This window comes from Drosophila arizonae, chromosome 3 (assembly GCF_054131065.1).
Source record: "Drosophila arizonae isolate 15081-1271.41 chromosome 3, UAZ_ARI_1.0, whole genome shotgun sequence".
Lineage (NCBI taxonomy): Eukaryota > Metazoa > Arthropoda > Insecta > Diptera > Drosophilidae > Drosophila > Drosophila arizonae.
Window position 1 is genome coordinate 5,840,306 of NC_142923.1, and position 22,295 is coordinate 5,862,600.

The 22,295-nt window shown below is 39.5% G+C and overlaps 8 protein-coding genes and 1 pseudogene across 11 annotated transcripts in view; 3 read left to right on the forward strand and 6 right to left on the reverse strand.

The window, feature by feature from the left end:
- Positions 1 to 952: 952 nt before the first annotated feature.
- On the reverse strand, positions 953 to 1,801 carry HemK2 (HemK methyltransferase 2). Its single transcript, XM_089465544.1, has one exon. The coding sequence runs from the start codon at positions 1,799 to 1,801 to the stop codon at positions 1,139 to 1,141; it is 663 nt and encodes a 220-aa protein (XP_089321670.1). The 3' UTR covers positions 953 to 1,138.
- Positions 1,802 to 1,803: 2 nt separating this feature from the next.
- Positions 1,804 to 2,464, reverse strand: Snapin (SNAP associated protein). The gene has a single exon (XM_018002811.2). It carries the CDS (start codon positions 2,212 to 2,214, stop codon positions 1,804 to 1,806), a length of 411 nt encoding a protein of 136 aa, XP_017858300.1. The 5' UTR covers positions 2,215 to 2,464.
- A 162-nt stretch (positions 2,465 to 2,626) lies between these two features.
- Tnpo-SR (transportin 3) lies at positions 2,627 to 6,402 on the forward strand. 2 transcript variants are annotated; one of them, XM_018002796.2, is made up of 5 exons: positions 2,627 to 3,120; positions 3,206 to 4,282; positions 4,348 to 4,514; positions 4,574 to 5,935; positions 6,010 to 6,402. In XM_018002796.2, the coding sequence occupies exons 1-5, from the start codon at positions 2,839 to 2,841 to the stop codon at positions 6,068 to 6,070; spliced, it is 2,949 nt and encodes a 982-aa protein (XP_017858285.2). In that variant the 5' UTR covers positions 2,627 to 2,838; the 3' UTR covers positions 6,071 to 6,402. The 2 variants fall into 2 exon arrangements, with proteins under 2 accessions (XP_017858285.2, XP_089321668.1); XM_089465542.1 differs by having other exon boundaries at positions 2,880 to 3,120; positions 3,206 to 4,291.
- Positions 6,403 to 7,159: 757 nt separating this feature from the next.
- On the reverse strand, positions 7,160 to 9,211 carry Snx21 (Sorting nexin 21). Its single transcript, XM_018002802.2, has 4 exons — positions 8,770 to 9,211; positions 8,547 to 8,690; positions 7,789 to 8,485; positions 7,160 to 7,726 (listed from the first exon to the last, which is right to left on the reverse strand). Coding segments are annotated over exons 1-4 (978 nt in total). The 5' UTR covers positions 8,771 to 9,211; the 3' UTR covers positions 7,160 to 7,590.
- A 325-nt stretch (positions 9,212 to 9,536) lies between these two features.
- On the forward strand, positions 9,537 to 10,648 carry aph-1 (gamma-secretase subunit Aph-1). The gene is made up of 2 exons (XM_018002806.2): positions 9,537 to 10,051; positions 10,114 to 10,648. The coding sequence occupies exons 1-2, from the start codon at positions 9,656 to 9,658 to the stop codon at positions 10,435 to 10,437; spliced, it is 720 nt and encodes a 239-aa protein (XP_017858295.1). The 5' UTR covers positions 9,537 to 9,655; the 3' UTR covers positions 10,438 to 10,648.
- Taf10b (TBP-associated factor 10b) lies at positions 10,531 to 11,264 on the reverse strand. Its single transcript, XM_018002809.2, has 3 exons — positions 11,054 to 11,264; positions 10,822 to 10,991; positions 10,531 to 10,756 (listed from the first exon to the last, which is right to left on the reverse strand). Exons 1-3 carry the CDS (start codon positions 11,262 to 11,264, stop codon positions 10,661 to 10,663), a joined length of 477 nt encoding a protein of 158 aa, XP_017858298.1. The 3' UTR covers positions 10,531 to 10,660.
- A 123-nt stretch (positions 11,265 to 11,387) lies between these two features.
- LOC108610611 (uncharacterized) lies at positions 11,388 to 12,509 on the reverse strand. The gene has a single exon (XM_018002805.2). It carries the CDS (start codon positions 12,420 to 12,422, stop codon positions 11,514 to 11,516), a length of 909 nt encoding a protein of 302 aa, XP_017858294.1. The 5' UTR covers positions 12,423 to 12,509; the 3' UTR covers positions 11,388 to 11,513.
- A 340-nt stretch (positions 12,510 to 12,849) lies between these two features.
- Positions 12,850 to 13,945, reverse strand: LOC108609625 (caspase drICE pseudogene; annotated as a pseudogene).
- A 974-nt stretch (positions 13,946 to 14,919) lies between these two features.
- Positions 14,920 to 22,295, forward strand: part of fipi (factor of interpulse interval) — a 92,465-nt gene continuing 85,089 nt past the window's right edge. For 2 of the 3 annotated variants that reach the window (XM_089466321.1, XM_089466322.1), the window contains exon 1: positions 14,920 to 15,353. Coding sequence is in view for 2 of the 3 variants with exons in the window: in XM_089466322.1 (XP_089322448.1) it covers positions 15,311 to 15,353 (43 nt within the window). In the remaining variant the exon portion in view is untranslated. The remainder of the gene's footprint in view (positions 15,354 to 22,295) is intronic. The other variant, XM_018002800.2, reaches the window with a different exon arrangement.

The window sequence follows — 22,295 nt, forward strand, 5'->3', positions numbered from 1 at the left end:
AAAATACGCAAAAACCATTAAACAATCAATAAGAGTTACAATTTTCTAACCAATTTAACCAACCAACCACAATATAGCTATATTAATGAGCATTTAAAGGCTTACAGATGAATAACATATATATTATATATATACTCTATATGAACAATTTGATACCAGAAACAATGTTAAATGCAAATTTTGTAAATAAAAAAGTAAAGAAACGAAAATTTCAATCCAGTCGTAGTGAAAACGAAGTAAATAAAACCCACGAAAATTGAGAAAGTAAATTATTGTAATTACGTAATAAACAAAATTACGTAAAAAAAAACAACACAATTGGCAGTTATCAGATGCCAATAAAATCGTTTGTTTCATTCCATTGGGCGGGGCAGCAGCAGCAGCAGCAGCATAAATTCTACCTGAAATCCCACACCCGCCCTTAGAGTATTAAGCAAGGGTGCTTAACCCGAGTAGGGGTAGTTATTCGAATATGTCTATATACACCTATTCCGCACATATGTGTGCTTGTGAGTGTACATTTTGTGATACATAATTCATTGATTGGTGCCGTAATCGTATCGGTTTGTTTTACAGTTTCAGCTTAACGAGGTTTGGGGGTTGCATGCAGAGGGTAGTTCAAAACTCGATTTCACTCACTCTCCAATTAAGTCGAAAAATTACTTTGCAATGCATTCTGGTATTTTCCAGTTTCAATTATCAATTCAATTAGTATCTATATACGTGCATATCAGCAATGAATCATTTGCATTGTTTCAAACATAACAGCGTATATGTAATTATCGATAATTTAATACAATCGCTAAGCCAATACTCAAACCACGAGTAAGCTAAGCTCGAAATTAATTTTAGATTTACTTTACACCACTCTGCTTTTAAATAATTCCAACTTAATAATCTATAAGTACGTAATATCCCTTAAAGCTCAACCCGTCAGCATGCTAAGCTGAGCTAATGTTTGATTGTTTTTTATTTCTTTTTGAATTACACGATTTCCTGTCTAACAACACAAAACTATCGATAAATATATTTATTCATTTAGTCAAGATCCAAACCAATAGCAAGCTAAGCTCAAAGTTAGTTTTTGATTGGTTCTTGAAATAGAATCGGCTTACTTTAATTTAATATATGTGTATAATTATTTTGCAAATCTCTTGACTTTTAATATATACAAATGTTCCCCTGGAATGCGTCTTTCCATATATTTGACAGCCTCGAACTTTTGTCGCCTCAATTGTTCGATTATCTCATCTGGTTTATTCTCTTGCAGCAGCAGCAAATAGAGCACGCCGCTGGGCGAGAGTATGTCATCCAATTGCTCCAATAAAATATCAGTCACACGCCGTCCATCTGTGCCGCCTGCCCAGGAAAAGACCAAATTGCGCTCAGTCGCGGGATGTTCTGTCAGTTGTTGGGTTTGTAGTTCCTCATCACTGGTTACCACATAGGGCGGATTGAAGAGCAGCAAATCTATGCAGCGTCGACGCACTGCCTCCGTCAGATTACAGCGCAAGCTATCCACTCGAGCTTCGTTCCTTATCGCTGTCCGTTTCGTGGCCTCGCATGCCTTGGGATTGATATCCGTGGCCAAACAGTGGGCGGTGTTGGCCAGGCGCTTGGCCAGTGCAGTGATGATGACGCCGCTGCCAGAGCCTATCTCGAGGCACAGACACGGCTGCAGTGTGTCCAGAAACTCCAAATCCGCTTCCAAGGCATCAAGCAACAAAAATGAATCCTCCGCCGGCTCATAGACGTGCTCATAGTCGGCCGAGGAGAGGTGTTCGGTGTGTGGCGTCTCCATGTCTACGATATGTTGGTGGCTAGAGCCGAGTCGAGAAGCGCCTTCCGCCTCCGCTGCTCTTTCTCGATGAGCCGGTGCAGACCAGTCAAACGCTCCTGGCTGTTGCTGAGGACGTTGCTGATAATGGTCACTTTGTGCTTGACGTTCAGCAATTCCTTGACCTTGTCGGCGAATTCGGGTATTTGGTTCTGCGCCTTCTCAATGTCCCGCAGCTGGGCAGCCAGTGCATCCAACTGACCACGCAGCTCCGATTGCAGTTGTATGGTCGATGCGACGCGTTCGTCGAGCTTTTCGATGGTGGGCTTAAAGAGATTTGTGATGCCTTCGGCCAGAATATCACGTGTGGGATTTGTGCAGAAGTTTTCCGTATTTTCGTCCAAGGAGGTGACCGTGGAATCGGAATCCTTATCCATTGCAAATTTTGCTAGCAACCTGCTACGTCGATATATTGTATAGGATTTCGATGACAAAACTGTCCTAGAGATGAGCAAGTTGCTCTAGTCTGTGACTAGTCACAGTGATTTTGCAAATACCGTCAACATGCAATTAATACTGAAGTAAACTATTTTTAAAATTACTATACATATAAATTCACAAATTGGTATAGCATTCAACAGAATTTAATATAAAATAATTTAATTAACTTTAATTGTCATTGATGACAAATTTGACAGATATAAGCAAGCTTTATTTTGTGATAGTATCACAGTGATTTCGGAAATAATTTTAGCATATTATAAATACCAAAATATTTTGTAAATATATTATATATATACATATATATATATTTTTTAAATTTAATAAACAAATTTGTAAGTTTGAAAGTTTCTAAACCCTTTAAAATACTTTAACCCTTGGCGAACATTAATAATTAATTCCTACGCGTGCATTAATTTGCACGATATCTTATGTACATATATTGACATATATACATTTTTATACGCAAACCAATATAAATAAACGGTACACCTTAATGGCAGAGGATTGCACTCAATTTTATCTAAATATATTCGACATATGTATATATATATTTTTATATGCATAAGTATAAAAATAAAGATTATGCATTTAATTGCAGCCCTGCTCAAAAAAGTTATCAGGCAACAGCCGTCAATTATCGGCGAGCCGCCACATATTCTTTCAATAGAAACAATTTTAGCAATATTAATAAATGCATTGATTACATCTACCTGCAAGCCGGCGCAATGGACACATATACTGTGGATATTGTATATCAAGCTATAAGTGCATTATTCCAAGGCACCAATCCCAAGGAGCAGGAAAAAGCCAATAAATGGCTACAGGAGTTTCAAAAGTCGGTAAGTTTCAGCCCACTCCGAGTTGGGCATCTGCTTTTGTATAAATGAAACACTTTATGCTAACTAGTCGCACTTGTTGCTCTAGATCTATTCATGGACCATTGCAGACGAGCTGCTGCACCAGAAACGAGATTTGCACGCCAACTACTTTGCCGCTCAGACGATACGTAACAAAATACAAAACTCCTTTAGCGAGCTGCCTCCCCACACACACGAATCTCTGCGAGACTCCCTGATCACGCATATAGCACAGATCGACGAGCAGACGGACAATGTGATCGTAACTCAACTCAGTCTGGCCGTGGCGGATCTGGCGCTGCTAATGGCCACGTGGCAGGAACCCATTAGTGATCTGATAAAAGCGCTTGTTCCACATCCTGCGGCTATTTGGCCATTGCTGGAGATACTGAAGGTGCTACCCGAGGAAATTGATTCGCGGTATTTGCGCTTGGGCGCCAATCGACGGGAACAGGTGCACAAGCAGCTGGACGCCAGTGCTGAATGTGTATTAGAATTTTTGTGCATGTGCTCGCAGCGCAAGGATCTAGACCAGCAACGGATTTGGATTGCCACACTGCGCACGTATAGCGCCTGGCTGGTCATACAAGCGTTCCCTCTCTCCCACATCTGCGACAATGCGCTCTCCCAGCTCGCCTTCCGTCTCCTCAACCAGCCAGCGGAAACGTCGGGCAAACTGCACGACAATGCCACCGAATGTGTCTGTGCGCTGCTCAGCTGCATGGGCTCGCGCAGCGGCCAATTGGAGGTCGACCCCCAGGTGACGCGCATATTTGAGGCAGTCTGTCAACTGGAGACGGCGTATCACTTGAGTGTCGCCCACGAGGACACCGACAAGACGATCAACTATTGCCGGATCTTCACAACACTCTGCGATGCCTTCTCCGTGGATATCTTTGAATCACAGTACGCGATGAAGGGCCTGGATCTGGTGTTGCTGTGCGTCGGTCATTTCGACTACGAGGTGGCCGAGGTCACCTTCTATTTGTGGTATAAACTCAGCGAGGATCTGTTCCAGCGGTACGACGAAAAGCTAACGGCGCGCTTCAGGCCGCACATTGAGCGGCTGATCAGCGCTCTCTTTCGACACGCACAAATGGAGAGCGATCACGATGGCCTCATCGAAGAGAACAATAATTTCTATGTAGGAAAAGTATAGACCGAAGATATTTATGTAAACTGAATTAAAATTTGGTTCTCTTTTCATAGGACTTTCGTCGCAAGGTTTCGGATCTGTTGAAGGACGTGGCATTCATTGTTGGGTCTGGCGCATGTTTTAAGCAAATGTTTATTATTCTACAAGATCCAACCACAACGTGGGAGTCCACCGAGGCGGCGCTCTTTGTTATGCAAAATGTGGCCAAGAATATATTGCCGTAAGTGCTCAATATACTGGATCAGGTATTGATTACTCATAAATTCCATATGGTTTTAGCGAGGAGAACGATGTGATACCCAAGGTGGTCGAGGCGATACTTAATATGACGGATCAAACGCACATTGCGGTGCGGTATACATCGATAATGCTCATTGGAGAACTGTGTGACTGGATTGAGAATCACTCGGACTTGCTCGAGGCTGTGCTCAACTTTCTGCTGTACGCACTGCAGCAGAAGAACGGGTTGGCGCCGGCGGCGGCGATAGCACTCACCTCCATCTGTTCGGCATGCAGGCAGAAAATGATCTGCCACATCAGCGGCCTGGTGCAGATAGCGCACAGCCTGGACAGCTTTCAGATAAATAATGATGTAGCCATTGGGCTGCTGAAGGGCATATCGCTGATCTTGACGAAACTGCCACGTGAGCAGCTGCAGCCAGCGTTGCGAGAGATTGTGGGATTCCAGTTGCAACCGCTAGTGCAGTTGGTGGAGAGCGGTCACTGCGATCCGGCAAAGAATGAGCGGAGTGATCCCGTCTATTGGATTGATCGTGCCTGCGCTATTATAAGACACACGAATCCCGATGTGCCCGACAACGTGGAACATCCGACAGTTGCAATATTAAATGACGCCTGGCCGCTCATCTCACGCGTGCTGGAGAAGTACCAGAGCGAGTCGCGCATCATGGAGCGCACCTGCCGACTGATACGCTACGGCATTCGCATGGTGCGCAAGCAAGCAGTGATGCTAGTGGAGCCGCTGATAAAACAGATCGTTGTGCTCTACGCGGTGCAACATCACAGTTGTTTCCTGTATGTTGGCTCCATATTGGTGGATGAGTTTGCCAAGTCGAATGAATGCATTACGGGATTGCTGGAAATGCTGCAGGCCTTCATCGAGCCTACGTTTGCATTGCTGCAGTTGGAGAACGGATTACGCAACAATCCCGACACAGTCGATGATTTCTTTCGACTGGCCTCACGTTACCTAGACTGCTGTCCATTGCAGCTGCTCCAGAGCAGCCTGATCACGCCCATCTTCCAGTGCGCACTGATTGCCTGCTCGCTGGACCATCGGGAGGCCAACTCGTCGGTGATGAAGTTCTTTATCAATCTGCTCACCTGGGGGCGCAGCAACAACCATCGGCATAGCGAGTGCCGGCCGCTGGTCATTGAGTTGGCCACGCAGCATGGCGGCGCTCTGGTCATGAATCTGATACAGGCGTCCGTCTTCCAGCTGCACTCCTACATGCTCGCCGACGTCGCCGAGGTGCTCAACGAACTGAAACATGTGGTTACACAGGCACAGATGCAGCCGTTCCTAGCCCATGCGCTCGACTCGCTGCCCAAAAAGAATAGCGGCGGCTACGTGACTGCCACACAACAGCAATTGGATGAGTTCAGTAATACGGTGCTGAGGTGAGTATCCGTGTGTTTGGCGTTGGATTGTGTTCCATTGTTTGCTAAACTATTTGATTTTCCCCCTCTCTTAGGGCTGACACCACAAAGGCCGTTGCACAGGCACTGAAAACATTTACGCGACTCTACCGTTGAAGCAATTAGAAGCTGCACCGCTGTACCACTGCACCACCACCACATCCACAACCATCATGACATTGGTGCGATTTGCATATTGTCTCCGAGAAATTGTACATTTTAAATTATGTATACGCAATGTTGAGTAGCCGCTGAGCACCCCCAAGACTTGCCAGCTTATTGGATGGATGCATGCGATCGTTTTAGACATGCAACTATAGTTGGCTAGCGTTGGCGAGCGAGCCTCAAAAAACGTATAATAAGTTGATTTATTTAAGTGCACCTTAGATTTTAATGTAATAATTGACTTAAAATATATTCTTAAAAATGTTTAATGACCATTAAGTGCAGCTCATGATGTTTCAATGCTAAAGAGACTTGAAATTTAAATTAAACTGGAGTTTATTTATATTATTTATGGGATGAACCAAGCTCAATTGAATTGCATTAGATTTAGCTGCTAAGCTAATTTTTGAAAATGTTTAAAGTAGATCATTTCAGTCTATTTTTAATTTGAGTGCTTTGGAGCTAACCAAATTAGTTGAACAGAAAGTTAAGCTAATTCTTACAATTGGTTAATGTCAACTAATTGCAGCTGATTTAGTTTTTTGTTTTCTTTGTAACGACTTGAAATTTTAATTTAAACTGGATTTTATACGATATTATTCCTGCTGTTAAGCAATCCAATTATACAGGAATTATATAGGAATTGAATGATGGCATCCGGTCTGATCTCTGAATTTATTCAGAACTCAAACCTCATAATATAATTGGGAATATATTCTAGACTGCCATGTTAAGCCCAGGCTTTCCAATTGAATTAAAGTCATTACACTTGATCTACAGTCGGACTGACTACAGTCGGACAGTCATCCGGTCTGACCTCTGAAGATCAGAGATTCCGATATTCTAGTTCAGCGCGTATGATGAGCTCACTTAGGAAAAGTGATACGTGCTTTTCATTTAATTTCATTTTTAGATATTTCTGGATAAGCATTTAAAATATTCATGCAGCACAGCTAACAATTGACGTAGTTTCTCATTTCATTTGCGAAATGACGCATCTATATATATGCCTACCAATATAAGAAATGCACAACAAAATGATTCAGACTATCGTTCCTATTATATATTTGATAATGTTGTTCTTAATATAATTCTCCATATTTCGATAATAGATTGTTTGATATTACAGGAATGTTAATTCTTAGACAATTTCATTTGTGTTCAGAGGGATTACCATTAGCATTCGCTACAGTTACAATGACGTTAAATGGCGAAGCTACGCAACATAACTTACTAGACATTTATTATTAGACATATAAGATATTAGACATACATGAAACACTAAACAAAAAGTTGACGGATGTGGAAGGGCCGTGAGACATGTAAATATAAATATGACAAACGTTTCTAATTGCACGATAATTGTTACTAATTGCACTTTTAGCTTAGCACTACAGCTCGAGGGCGTATATGTATGAGTATGAGTATATATGTGTGTGTGTGTATGTATGGGTATTGTGTACATTGTGCATTCAGATGGTTTCAGTGCGGGGATCCAGCTTGTGAATTGCCTGCATTAGGCTGGTGATATTAGCCGTATTAATGCCCTGCCTGGACATCTCCGTCAAGCGATCCGTTATGGGCTTCTGATCCTGACCCCGTTGCCACCTGAAAGCAAGCAATCAACAAATACATATACGAATTGTTCAATAAGAGCTCATAGTGCCTACCACAAGTGTGCACAGGTGTGCAGCAGGGGTATGTAGAGCGGCAGTAAGTCAATATCACATAGCGTATCGAAGCGGCTGAGTGCGAGCAGAGCCCAACGTTCCGCTGAGTGATGGGGCACCGGTGAGGCGGTGCAGGCAGCCACCAGGCGGCAGAGTATTAGCAGTACGGGTCGCGATCGATTCATGAAGATCTTGTTCAACAGACGAAAACAGTTCTCGAGTATCGGTATGGCCATCTCGTTGCGTCGCTCATCCAGATACTGGCAAGCCCGGGTCAGTTCGTCGTGCTGCAAAAAGCGTAGAAATGCCTCCGAATCCCGCAGCTTTGTGTTCCTGGCGATATGCGTAAGAAATGTTTCGAAGGCAGCGCTGCGTTCGGCAATCAGCTCCGCTGAGAAGTTGCCCATGAGCACCTTGCTGGGAAAGTTAATGCTGGCTAGCTCGTTGGGCAGCTCCCGTTTAAGGCACTGATAAAGATCCCGGAAGTCTGTATAGCGGCGCTCAATCTTGGCCGGTTGCTCATCCATGGTGCTGGAGTCCTGGCGCACAGTTAGCTCGTAAATGACGAAGCGTTTGATTTTCACATCCTCGTTCTCGCGAGGCATTATGTGGGCTAGCAAAATCTCAAAACGTAATTCCAAGCTGCCATCAGCAGTGGGACGAAACTTTTTAGCTGGATTGTAGCTCTCCCAGAACGCTAAAATATACATATGTATATATAATATAAAAAATTGCACTTTGGATTCTAATTAGCTCACCTTTCTGACCCGTCGGGTCAACAGCCAGTGACGGTATGTCCAAGGCGGCCGCCTCAATGGCTGGACTATCAGGCTCGTCGTCCGGATGCGGACCATCCTCAGACGGCTGGTGTGGCAGTAGACGTTTCGCCATCACAGCATGCACTAGAAAGTTGAAAGTAGTCGAATGCAATTACAGTTAACTATCGCTTTGGTGCACTTGTTTATGCAATTGTCTGCTCACTTGTAAATCCAGCCACATAAATAAATTACTTAACAGTGGTGCAATATGAATTTTCCGCTAATATCAATTTAATTACTTCTGTGGCGTTTGTATTATGCTTGCGAATCTTCGAGTGACTAATCCCCAAAGACCCAAACCAAAACATTGACGAGCCCAGTGCGCAAGTAAGTGGGGCGCCTTTGTCTTAATCTCGACAACACACTACAACGACTATCAAATGCTCTCTTGGGGTTCGGGTTTGAAAGTGCATATGTAGAGTACCCGCATTGTTGTGTATTAGTTATTCATTATATACGGTTTCTGATATTCGTTTAAGGAAAAATCACAACTATGCAATTATATTAATTGTTTTAAAATAATTTAATAATTTTTAACCCTTTTAGTGCAGGCACAATTATGAAAACCAACTGCAGTTTCGAAAGCGTATGTAAACATTAGTTTATCGTTGCCGATATGTTTACACGACGTAGCTCACGCACGAACAGCTTATTTAAAATTATCTTCACTCGATAGTTAAGCAATTAACTGAATATGGAATACTCTACATGGCTAAATTATAAATGAATGTAAACGGATTCTTATGAATATTGAATACTTTTTGCTGCCATAACTTAATTATTTAATATATGCCTATCTAATGTCAGGATTATATATATTTTAAGCCTGCAAGTAATAATTATTTTTAAGAAATAATAATGTTGCTATTCAGCCAGCCGCTTGTAAATTCAATATGCTGTATTTGAGGGAGTGCCTGCAAACACTGCTATCGCTATCGATAAGTTACACGACTACAGAGACTCGTTAATTGTCATCGGCCTGTCACCGCAAAGTAAAAAAAGCAAAAAGCTGTCAGAGTGGGCGGTTTTTCTTTTTTGTGACAATAAATATGACGCTACCCGAATTTTTTGGTTGTACACTGATTGCATTTGGCACACCGTTTGCACTGTTTGTGCTCACTATTGCCAATGACTCCATGCGCATCATAATGCTCATAGCAGCCGCCTTCTTTTGGCTGCTTTCGTTGCTGTTGTCGTCGATGCTGTGGTTTGCGATTGTTCCTCTGCGTGATGTACTGGCCTTTGGTGTGGTGTTCTCTGTGCTCTTCCAGGAATGTTTTCGCTACATCATCTATCGCATTTTGCGCAGCACAGAGCAAGCATTGCACGCCGTGGCTGAGGACACTCGGATCACGGAAAACAAGCATATTTTGGCCTATGTTTCAGGGCTTGGATTCGGGATCATATCGGGTTTGTTTGCGCTGGTTAATGTGCTGGCTGATATGGTGCGTGACTCATTAGCTATATTAAATAAATATTCTAATCAGTGTTCATTATATATTTGAAGACTGGACCTGGCACAATGGGTCTCAAGGGCGGCTCTGAAATATTTTTCGTCACCTCGGCTGTCCAAGTGCTTTCAATTGTCCTGTTGCACACATTCTGGAGCGTCATCTTCTTCAACGCTTTTGATACAAATAACTATCTACATATTTTCTACGTAGTTGGCTCACATCTTTTCGTCTCCCTGTTGACGCTACTGAATGCGGATGGCCTGTACTGGGCCAGTCTCGTGCCCAACTATGTTGTAACGATTCTCACTGGTGTTTTAGCCTTCAAAGTGGCGGGAGGTACCAGCAATAGCTTTAAAAGATTTCTAATGTGTCGATAAATAGTCGATTAGCTAGAATGTATTATGAATCTAGTGATTTAAAACCTGTAAAGATATTATCCTAACTTTAATTTAAGTTTTAAGACATCAAACTGAATTTTTGTCAACATTTATTTGGAGCTCGATTACAAGAGCGCAATCTTGGGGGGCTTTCTTTTCATTTGAGAAATTTTTTATGAATGTAACTTAAATAAAATAACTTAATATTAAATTGCCGAATTGCCTACTGGCTATAGTCCATTTTTCGCACATTAATGCCGTAGTCAGCTAGTGCTGGCTGCAAATCTTCCATGGTTAAGGTAAATTTGCGATCCTTAGCCTATAATAAAGTTATATCAAAATAAACACATTTATTGTACGTATATATGAACAACAGCAACTCACCTTTGAGCCACCGGGTGTATTTGAGTTTTGCATGTGTGTGCGCGCCTTCGAATGCTGCAGTGCATCGTCAATGATGTCCGACATGTATTTCTGAGTTGCTATGGAAATTAGTCGAACAATGCGCTTGTCATCCGCATGAAAGCCGCCCATATTCAAATAATGCGAAGTGACTGAAAGTCCAACATTGTTGAGGTAAATTATGTGTATTAAATGTGTATTAAGGAATAGCTACCAGCATCAGGCAGCAGCGGTGTGTAGTCCTCTAGTTGCAACATAAAATCGCTGAGATGCGATGCTGGTGCAGAACGATCGCCGCCCGAAATCGAATTGAAGCTATTGCCACCGCTGGCTCCAGAAGCTGTGCCGCTGCTTGTGTTGGCTTGACCAGATGAGCCGCCGCCAGCACTCGGATGGTAGATAATGCCAAAATTTGATCCGACCATAGTAAACTTTCTTTGCAAATATTATTTTATGAACAGTGTGACCGATTAATGCAAACGTCTAAATACCTGAAATTAGCAAGAGCCAGCGATATATATCGATAGCAAACAATCGAGGTTGTATAATTTACTTTAAAATAAAAATGTTTTTTATTAAATATGTATATTATTTTAAGTACAAAAGTTGATGTACAAGGAATGTCATATGCCAAATATAAACTGAGCTACACTTATTTTTACCCGCTTCCCAAACTATTTGTCTTTTTTATTCACGGCTTTCTTTGACGGCGTTTTAAACAGACGTTTAACAATAAGTAGAAGAAATAAAACCATGAGCGTCCCAATAAATGCCAATGGAAGCGTACCCTGGTTATTGATATAATCTATAACTTGTTCAAAAGATAGTTCATCCATAAAACTGGATGGCTTGGGAACAGTCTCTGGATGATTAATTTTTCTATATCCACCCTCGGCAAACTCGATGAAAGCTTTTGGAGTATATTCCTTCGAAGTGTACCGATAGATTTTGCCTTGGCGCAAGAAAACGAATTCAGGAGTTGTCGAAACCTTTAGCCGATTCGCAGTGGACGAGCCAGCGGCCAGCGAATTCATTCGTGCCACGTTTATCTTGCGTTTTAGTGAGCCACCAACGGACTCCCAAACGGCATATAGACGCTGGCAGAGCACACATTCCGCGGAGTAGAAAAAAACAAACCAGTCTCCCGTAGTGGCTCCAGTTGAGGCTTGCGTCAAATGCTCGAAGTTGTCATCAGAAAGTTCCTTCACCGCTGGCTCACGGTTATCATTGAAAAATTGTATAATTTCTTCTCCGTCAATCGCTCCATTATAGAGTATTGGTATTCCGCGACGGAAATATAACAATGCCGGCTCCCTGCTAGGATCGTAGATATGTATTAAATTGCTATCGTGGGCCTGCACAACAGATGCTCCCAGCGATTGCTTAACTTCTTCCTGAATATTGTCAACAATGCTTTCATATTTGTCGCACTCCGCGCAGTTCCCGCGCGTAAACAATGCAACCACATCGCCTTCGCCGGTTAGAATGTGTATTAAATCGGTATCATCAACGCGCTCTATGCCAGCACCGTATACAGTAACAATCCCCAGGTATATAACACCAATAATTTTATGAAAATACATTGTTTACAAATTATACACTTCGAAACCCTACTTGTTGGATGCCGACGTGGGTGTGTTAAGATTTAATAATAGGCGATTAGCTAGAGATGTGCATATTGAATTGATAAAAATATCGATTAGGTCATCGATATAGTTGAGTTAAAATCTCAGTCTAAAAATAAAATTCAAACAGAAAAGAAAGGAATATATTTGAAAAAAGTTCTTTTAATTTTATTAGTATTTAATTTATATTTTATTATTATTTATTTCTCAAATATATATATATATATATTTTATTTATTCAAATGTAAGGTAAGGTATTATTATGTTTTAATATATACAGAGCTGTATTATTGAATTTTTTTTTCAACTTTTTTTTATAATAAAAGTTGTATAATAAAAGTAAGTCTAATGTTTTTAATGTAAAAGTACAAAAATCAAATATATATAAATTTTTATATGTGATAGTTTTATGTGATTGTTTATACAGGCATTTGGGAATATACATATGTGTGTGTGTTTTTTTTTTATATTTTCTTTTAATTTAATTTTTTATTTTTAGAAATTCAAAACCCGTGTCAGCGTGGACATGCAGCAGCTTATTTGTTTTCCTTGTGTTTCGTCACTCTCACAATTGGCCACGCGCTGGGAGACAAAGGTAAGTAGACTGAGCATATTCATTGAAAGGGCATTGGCTTCCAGCTCCTCGCATAGATTGTATATAAACCAGCTGCCCTTTAAGGTATTGCTCCACGATCTGTAATTAGGAACTGTGCAAAAGGCAACTAAAAAATCGGCGAATCTTGGTATCCTATAGCTGCTCTCCGAATCACCGTCCGTTTCCGTATGTCCCTTGGAATGAACGGAATAGCCTGGATCTCTCAGATTGCCTCGACAGGCCTGGACAATAATTATCTTCGGTTTGCCCGCTAGTGTGAGGCACTTGTCAGCTGCGAAGGCTTCCCAAATGTGCTCCAACTCATAGGAATGATCACGAGCATAGACCTTATTGTTTTTGCCATGCGTCAGCAGAGCGACTAGAATGCAATCGTTATTCGAATGATCCATGCCAACAGCGTTATTTAGTGTTTCCTTTAGTTCCTTGTGACACAGGTCTTTGTAAATCCGTACATCGAAACCCAATTTTTTGAGCACACGACTTAAATTTTCGCTGTCGATAACTGATTCGGGTCGTAATGACAGACGTTTCTTATTGAAGTGCTCATGGCTGAAGATCATTGCCAGCCCGCGATGCGGATGAGACATTTTATATTCGAATGCATATCGATGAGTAACCATAACGGCAACGTTGCTGCTCGTAGAATGATATTTCGTGGGTTCCACAGAGAAGCAGGCTCCATCGAGGAATTCATTAGATGAATCAGAAGTTATTTGTTCCTCTTTAGTTCCTGAATTTGATTTATCTTGATCACACATATTTTATTTTATCGCTCTTTCAACACCAAACGAAGCTATGTGATTACCGTCGGACTACGCTATAAGCTTACTGATAAGAAAATATTGCCAATTTTCGTAGTGTTGTCATCATCAGTGCATATGCTGAACTTTTATTTCTGATCGATAGTGGCAGCGCTATAATATGGAGGTGCGGCATTTCTTATTTAAGAAATATAAGTATTTTAATACATACATCGTTATAATTATAAATAAATAATTTTTTAATAAATAAACAAATTCTTTGATAAAGCATTGGCTGATGTACGCCTGGGAAACAATCGTTGAGCTTTGTTTATTTAAATCTGCATTTAATTAACTTAATGATAACCGTTCGCTTAATCGCTTAAGTGTCATTCCATATCATTATAGCATGGTTTGTGTCTCATCTAAAATATTTATTTTATAAATGTACTTGCTATAACAATTATAACACTAAGTGTTATAAAATGCCAGGTTTCGTCAGTTAACTTGGTTTTTCTTTATAGTATGTGTGGTGAATTGCGCAATTTTGAGCCATAACAGCATTTATCTATTATACGTAGTATGTTATACGTTATATGTTATACGTTATATGATATACGACATGTGTTATACGTTATATGTTATACATGTTTAACCCCAAGGTCCTACCCCAGCCGTAGATATTAAAAAGCTGCATGAGCTTTCGACAAAGTGTCTCCACATTTCGACTGAGCTCCTGCAACACTCGTTATGTTTTACCCCTTCATTAGCAACATGTTGATACAAATTCAAAAAATGCGCGGGATTTTGTAAGACCAAAATTAGTTACTTATTTTTGAAGTTGCTAAAATCAGTTTTTTCCAATGCGTTTAAAATCTATTAAAAATATCTTTAAAACATTTTAAATAACTAATGATTTGATATACACTTTTGGAGGAAACTCCTTTGTTTTTAGTATGTAATTTTCAAAATTTATTTATAGACGCTTCGTGCATGTTGCTGGCAACATTTAGCATCGGCCAAATGTTGCACGGGACATGCGCATTGTTGCTAACGCAACGTTCGTGTAACGCTCAATTTGCGAGCGAAGAGATTGGAAAAAAAAAATTATATTCAATGATAAAGTGAAATTCGTGCGCGTTGGTTGGCTTACACTTCGTGTAAGCTTCAAGCTCAGACTCCGGCTCTCGGCCCTCTGTCGCTCACTCCCACTCGCTCTCTGTCTCTCTGTCTCTGTCTTGTTCGCACACTCTCTTCGTTGGCTCTCGTGTCGGATCGGTGTGTTCACAATTAGCAACAACAGCAACAGCAACAACTTCAAAACTAATGCCTAGCAATTGAAGTGCCTGGCGGTGCTTGGGCACAAAAATTGCTGATAACAAGTGCAATAAATGCATCAAAATTTGCCACTTGCAATAGCAGCTCAATAAATTCCGCTAAAATAACAATTCATATTTACAATATTGAACAAGGAGCAAGCAGCGTTCGCGATGCGTCTAATTGGATTCATGCTAAATTTGGCTGCTTTAACAGGTGAGTGAATTCTCTGGCCAATACAGTGGCCCCTAGATGAGTTTAGCCAGAGTTTTATATATTTATTTAAATATAGTTATGCTATGAATTTGCTGGGCTTATACCCTCTTTCTTATGAAAGAGGCAGCTTCGGGCTGGTCTGCAAAAGTCTTCGTTAAATTAAGTTCACTTTGTTGTTAGTTTGACAGCTGAGTGAGTTCCTCACAGTGGTTATTCGATATGTTCAACTGGAGTTTTATAGTATATAAATTCCTTTAAACAGAGTTTCATGCCAACTGTTCTACTAATTTAGTTTTAAACTCCTTTTATATGCTCTTAGCTAAGTTCAGATATAAATATATTTCTTTTCATACATTTATATAATGGATGAAAATATAATGTTTATATTCCCATTTGTATGTGCAGAAACATTGCTCTTGACTTGATAATTATCTCTTAGACAGTTTTGCATTTCAAATCCCAGCTAACTGGGTTAACTGCCTCTATGAATCCAGGCCTGGCTTGTGGGGCTTGGGTTCTCTTTTAGAGTACATGTTTCACTTTTGTTGAAGTCTCAAGAATTCTCCCTTTATAGTTTACATGTTTCCATTGCCATTTTTTTTCGTATATTTTATCACGTTCGTCTTCTGCCATAGCCACTGTTGCGTTGTTGTTTGCTCATCAATATATTTTGCTTGGGGCCTTTGGTGTTTCTGGCTCAAGTGTTTCGTGGCTAATGCAAAATCGATTTCACATTGTTGCATATTCCGTTTACAGGTGAAATCAATGAACGGTGACGCAACCAAGCTCAATCGAGTCGAGTTGAGGTTTAAGTGCACGGCATTCTGTCTCCAGAATATGCAGCATTTAAGTCTGACAGGGATTAAGGCGTTTCGTTTCGGACCCGGCTCAACTTGTCATCACAGACAGATTCACAGAGCAGAGCGACACTTCAATCTGCATGCTCCAGATTAATGTGGCGCTGCTGCATTTCAACTCTTTGCTTTACTTCTTGACACTCTCCGGCTCACGCCAAGCATTGCTGCCCGGCAAATATTTAATTTAAACGGCTCAGCTCACTCGCTGGGCATTAACACTTCGTCAGGCGCTTTGTAAGCTGAGAAGCTATGTTAATTACAGTTTAACTGTTCTCCGAGGCAATTGATTGATGTGTGGGGTTTCCCTTGGAGACTACAGCATGTTATAATTTAAGCCAATTTTTATTGGCTATTTAAACATTACAAACACTTTAATGCGCTATTCGACTGTTGAAAATACAACAAACTTCGTAGTTTGGAAAATTAATTAATTTAAAATTAAATACAATGTTTAATGTTTTCATATATATTAAAATGCTTGAAAATATTTATAATGAAGTTTAGATTTTCATGAAAATTATAAAGCATTTTAATTTGCATATATTAGAATATTACTAAATATTTCGTATATGTATTTTAATTTAATTTATGGTATGCTAAAGTTTTGGTCATTTTTAATTGGTTTATTAATTAAAGAAATTTATTCAAATTTTTTAACAAGATTTTCTTTTGTTTTTTATTTAAGTTTTTATCTGGCTCACTAAAGCGATTCAGCTTAAGAATTCGCTCATGCTCAAATAATTTCATTTAATTACTTGTTATTTCTGCAGAATAAAAATATGCGAAAAAAATACTCAACAAATTTTTGATTAAGTCAGAGTTTGTGTGTGTGCGATTTTTTTTAATTTTTATTTTTTTTTTGCGTGCACATAATATAAATATTTTTTGCATTTCTTCAACATTTCAAAGTGTTTAATATTTTTCTTTTCCTGTTAATGAACGTAATCCAAATCATGAATTTTTTTTGGAATAATTCAATTCAATTTAATTAATTATACTTAATTCAATTAATTATATGTATATATAGGAGATAAATACAAAGTTGTTTTGTGTAAATATTTTATATATTTATTTTTAATATACATATGTATAGAGTATGGTGCATATACTAAAAATGAAGAGCATAGGGAGAGCGCCTTAGTGGAGCTCCACAAATTATTCAGTTGCGCTTCTTGTAGTCTTGTGTTTGTTGTGTCGTTTGTGGTATCCTTTATATGCACATAGTTTTTTTTTTTTTACTTTTTCAGTTCTGCTGCGCGTTGCTTGCCGCTTGTTGTGCAACTGCCCCACTTGCGGTTTTGTTTAATTACGCATATTACACCCAAGTCCCGCTGCCAGCCGCGTGGCCCACGCTTCCTGCCTCTCCTCCTCTCTCTCGCTCTGTCCCAGTTGCGGTCTGTTGCTGACTTGCTGACTGCGAGCCGTCTTTGGTTGCAGTCCAATGCTTTAGAGCCTTGTCAACAGCAGCTTCAGCTGGAGTTGCGTGCATTTCCGGTTAGCCTTTGCCGCCCCGCTCGAACGTCCTTTGGCCATTTGGCTGCGGCTGTTCTCGTTGGCCAGGATTGTCGAGTGGCCAAGCCAATGGTAAAGCTCCTAAACCAAACGCCTTGTTAATTGCTTGGCTTTTGTGGCCGCACTTAGCGCTGGTTTTGTCCATTATCTCGCCCAGCAACAACTGCGTAGCGACTGAGACGTCTCCCTTCCATTCCAGTTTCCAGCTTCCAGCTTCCAGCTTCCCAGCTCGTATTTAACATATTTGCTCTGTTGCAAATCCCAGAAATTAGATTCAGCCGTAGGTACCAATAAATTATGAAAGCGACGGCTGCTGGTAGTGCTGTCTAATGAGCCAAAGCGTCGACAGCACAGCACAGCACAGTCCGTTGAATAGCAGCAGCAGCAGAAGCAGCAGCAGCTGGTCGCATTACTGCTGCACAGCACTGTGCGTTGTATTTGTGAGCTTGCCTTTAATTGAGGGAAAGGTCAGCGTCGCATCGATTCAACTAACGCGAGGGCTCTAACGTAATAAAACAGAAAAAAAAAAACAGTGACAAAGTGTGCTCTAGACGTATGTGATTGAACTTCGGATACCCTGTATTTTTTATTGAGCTGTTGTAAATTGTAAAAAAATTGGAGATAGTTTTCTACTTGCTCTATGTACATATTTTAAGTTTCTATTCTTGAAGTCTAGGCTTTATACATTGATTGACATGTCTAGACATGCCTATCTTTGAATTATTTTCATAAATTTCCTAAACATTTCCCATGCGTATCATTTTAAGCAGCTGTTCCATAGATGTGTTACATAGATACCCTATGCTATATTATACCATTTTGTTATGACCTTGCTCAATGCGTATAAGTTTAGTCTTTAATTTAGTCTCTGCTTACAATTCCATTTTCCCCCATTCAGCAATAACAAAATTATATATTTACTTATAATAAAATTATAATTGCAACTGCTAGCCAACACGAATCCAGTTTTTCTTTTCCCCAGTTAACTAGGGCAGAGTTCTGAAAGTGTGGGCGTTGGGGTGTTTCAAATACATATTTCTTTTAATTTAAAGCTCAACTATTTCTTCTAGTTCTCTTCTTCCTAGATTTTGTTCACTTGATATAAAAGTAAATACCCTGCAACAAAATCTTTGCATGTCTAACAATATGGATTTCGAGCTTTCGCTTTGTATAAGGTCTCATTTGCTGCATAACCCATTACCTGCCGAGTCTAGGGTATTAATTACAAAAGCGAATCGCAATTGTGTGCTACCCAGGCGTAGGTGTGGATTCATTCATGCCTACGCACTGGGTTGGCTTGCCGGCTAGCCGGTTTGCTCTCCCGCTGTCCGTTAGTCGATTTAATTTAGTTGTACTCGCACTAGGCACCACTTAACCCCACATGGCAGCCCCTCCTGTTGTTGCCGTTGTCGTTGTAGCACTTGTTGTTGTTGATGTTGCATTGCATGATAAATTGCCACTTGACTTTGCATATTTGTGCTATGAGCGGGTCGTACACGATACAGCAGCTACAGCTGCTGGCTGCCGATCTCTATCCCAAGTCCCCTGTTTATTGTTGTCCAAACTTTTGAACTTTGACTTTTCTGTTGGCATGCATACAAAGTGCGCCTCACCTTGAAATCTCTTTTAAGTTCTGCGATGCCAGGCGCACAAAAAATAAGTCGCCAACGTGATTTCAGCCTCGTGCCTCGAGTGCCTCAGTCTCAGTCTCGGTCTCAGTTTCTCTCTCTCTCTCTATATTTCTCCCTCTTTCTCTCTCTCCCTCTCTCTCTCCCTCTCTCTCTCTCTCTCTCTCTCTCTGTCTGTGCCTGTCACATAACTGACACAGCCAAAAGTGTCTTGTCATTCAGCCGCTCATCCTCTCTGCCGGCGCCGCTGCATGTCAACACGCCGCTGTTACTCTTTATTTATTTTTTGTTGTTATCCTTTCATTTATGTTTGCATGTATGCTCTCACTATGCCCCTGCCTCTGTCCGTTTGTTGTTGCTGTCGCATTTTATTATTATTCAGTTCTTATTTTATTTTTAAATCCGACAACCATTCGCTGTTGAGTGGCTGTCAGGTGTCAGGCCGCGCATTTACACATGTGTATGTGTGTGTAAATGACACTATGTGCTGTAGCCATAGCTACAGCCATAACTAGAGCTCTTGCTGTAGCTGGAGGCTGGCGAGGTCGAGAAGCTTGGCTTAGTTATACTCAAACACAAATGAAACAGAAAACATGGCGGACACATTTTATCATACAGCTTTGGACCAGTTTCCTGATGCACTTTAAAGCTAAATTTAAGTTTTATAAAATTTTTGCATAAAAAAAACTACTGAATACTTTTGTTGTTGTTTTAATATCAAATTAAATTTGATAATCTGTAATGGTGATATTTTGTAATGTTGAACATTTTCATTTTATTTTATTTTTTTAATATTTTTTATTCTATTTACAATCTGTCTTGTATAAAACAATAAGTAAATCTTTAAACTATAACTATAAATAACCGGATGGTTTGAACTCCAACATGATCATTAATAGTTCTATTATTGAATAAGCTTCTTTGCGCCGATTATAAATGAAAGTTGCATGCTAATTTTTAAGTTTCTTGTATTGCATTGCATGTATTCTTGAAGGTTTTGGTATATTAGTTCTGTATATTATATATTCATAATATTTGCCACTTATTTTCCTGATGATATCGAAAAATATCTTTGTTTAGGGTATTTCATAGCTGGGCTCATCCGACTGAAGAATTTTATTGTGTCTTAAATTGGCTACTAAGCTTATTTAGATTTAGGTTTTCTATGTTATTTAAATGATATACTTATATTTCGCATTCAATTGTGAACTAATGCTTTTATTTTTATTTTATATTTTATTTTAATTTTTATAAATTTTCAATCATGGCTTTTTCGACCATATGCTTTCCTAATAAGTATATAATCTGAGAAAAAAAATATATTTTTTAAATATAAAAATATTTGAATGGAAAAAAATATTTGTATTTGACAAGAACAATTGAACAAGTTTCTGAATTCATCTGTGAAGTTTTAAAATTAAGAAATAATACAATACTATTAAATTATAAAGAGCTAATGCATATCATATTTATGTATTTTATTTAAATTATTTTGTGTATTTGAGACTTGTGTTTAATAAAATGTATCTCCCATAAGATTTATGAATGCAAAAATATAATAGTGTTCCATAAATATTGACTCAGCACTTTCGACGCTTTTCGTCTTTACAATGTGTACTCTAGCATAATTAAATGCCATCATTACATGATTGCAGTTAAAGCTTTGTTTTCAATGCACTTAAAGCAAAGCTAATTGAAATGAATTTAAAAATGTTCATGCGCTCAGTGCTTGAATTCTCGTCTCTCGTTGCTTCCCGTTTCTCGTTTTCATTCACGAACTGACAAATTTAGTGCACTGTCATAGAGACTTTGACAAACTAACAAATTGTTGTAGCAATTGACACTGGCATAATGCCGAGTGTTACGGTATTGCTTACCCTTACATTGACACCTCCCTTTGGCCCCCTGCCCCCACCCAACTGACACCAGCTTGACATGCATGTCGCCTTTGCCCCACCCAGTGTCCAGTGTTGAGAAATCATTGCACTTGTCAGTGCTGAAAGCATGTGGGAAATGTGTTTCGGGCAAGTGGGCAGCATTATCAGTCGTTCAATTTAGATTGTGTGAGTTTTGCTTTGGTGCTTTGCCTGCTCGCATTGTTTATAATTAAATGAATTGCTCATTAATTAAATGAATACTGCTTGACGCATACCCAGTACATTTATGTACGACTTGTTGGGGGGTTTCATTTAAGGAAGGGAAGGTAATTATATTCGATATATCAATAAAATATTTAATTAATTTGATGGAACTATTTACACAATTAGGTATGCAGAGAAAGGTAATTATAGATAGTTTTTCATATGTGAATTTGTTTGCTTCTACAGATTTTTAAGAGATTTGTTGATAAATTGCATTAAACTGCTTTCAAGTAACTTTTAAAGCTTACAATAATGATTAAATTTTTAATGAATTTTTAAGAGTCCTTAAAATTATATTATAGTTAATTATATTATAGTTTTTGCTTTGGAAGAAGAAAAGAGATTCTATAAGCTTTCATGTGCTTTTAAAATATTTGTCACTCTTTCTAAAGCTTTGTGTAGCTTTCGTGTGTTTCCTTAACATATTTAACTTGATTCAAAGCTCACTTTAATGGACTTTGAATAATGACATAAAAGCATCTCTCGTAATACAGCATAGCACAGCGTTCAGCATTAGAGAAAGCATTCGACAATACATTCATAATTCTTATGAATTATACAAATACAATGGGTGCGCTCTGATATGTCAATTTTCATCCAACCGAGTCGCGCACCCCACATGAATAACGCGTTGCGGAATGGTCAATGCATTTATCATCAATTAACCTCTGACCCGGAGCTCAGCCGAACAATAGAACAAAGAACAATATTCGAATGGGAGTTAAAGTCAGCGAAGCATTGCCTTCCACAATTTAATGAAACATTGCAAAAGATGTGGGCAATGGTCATTGCCATGGTGACATA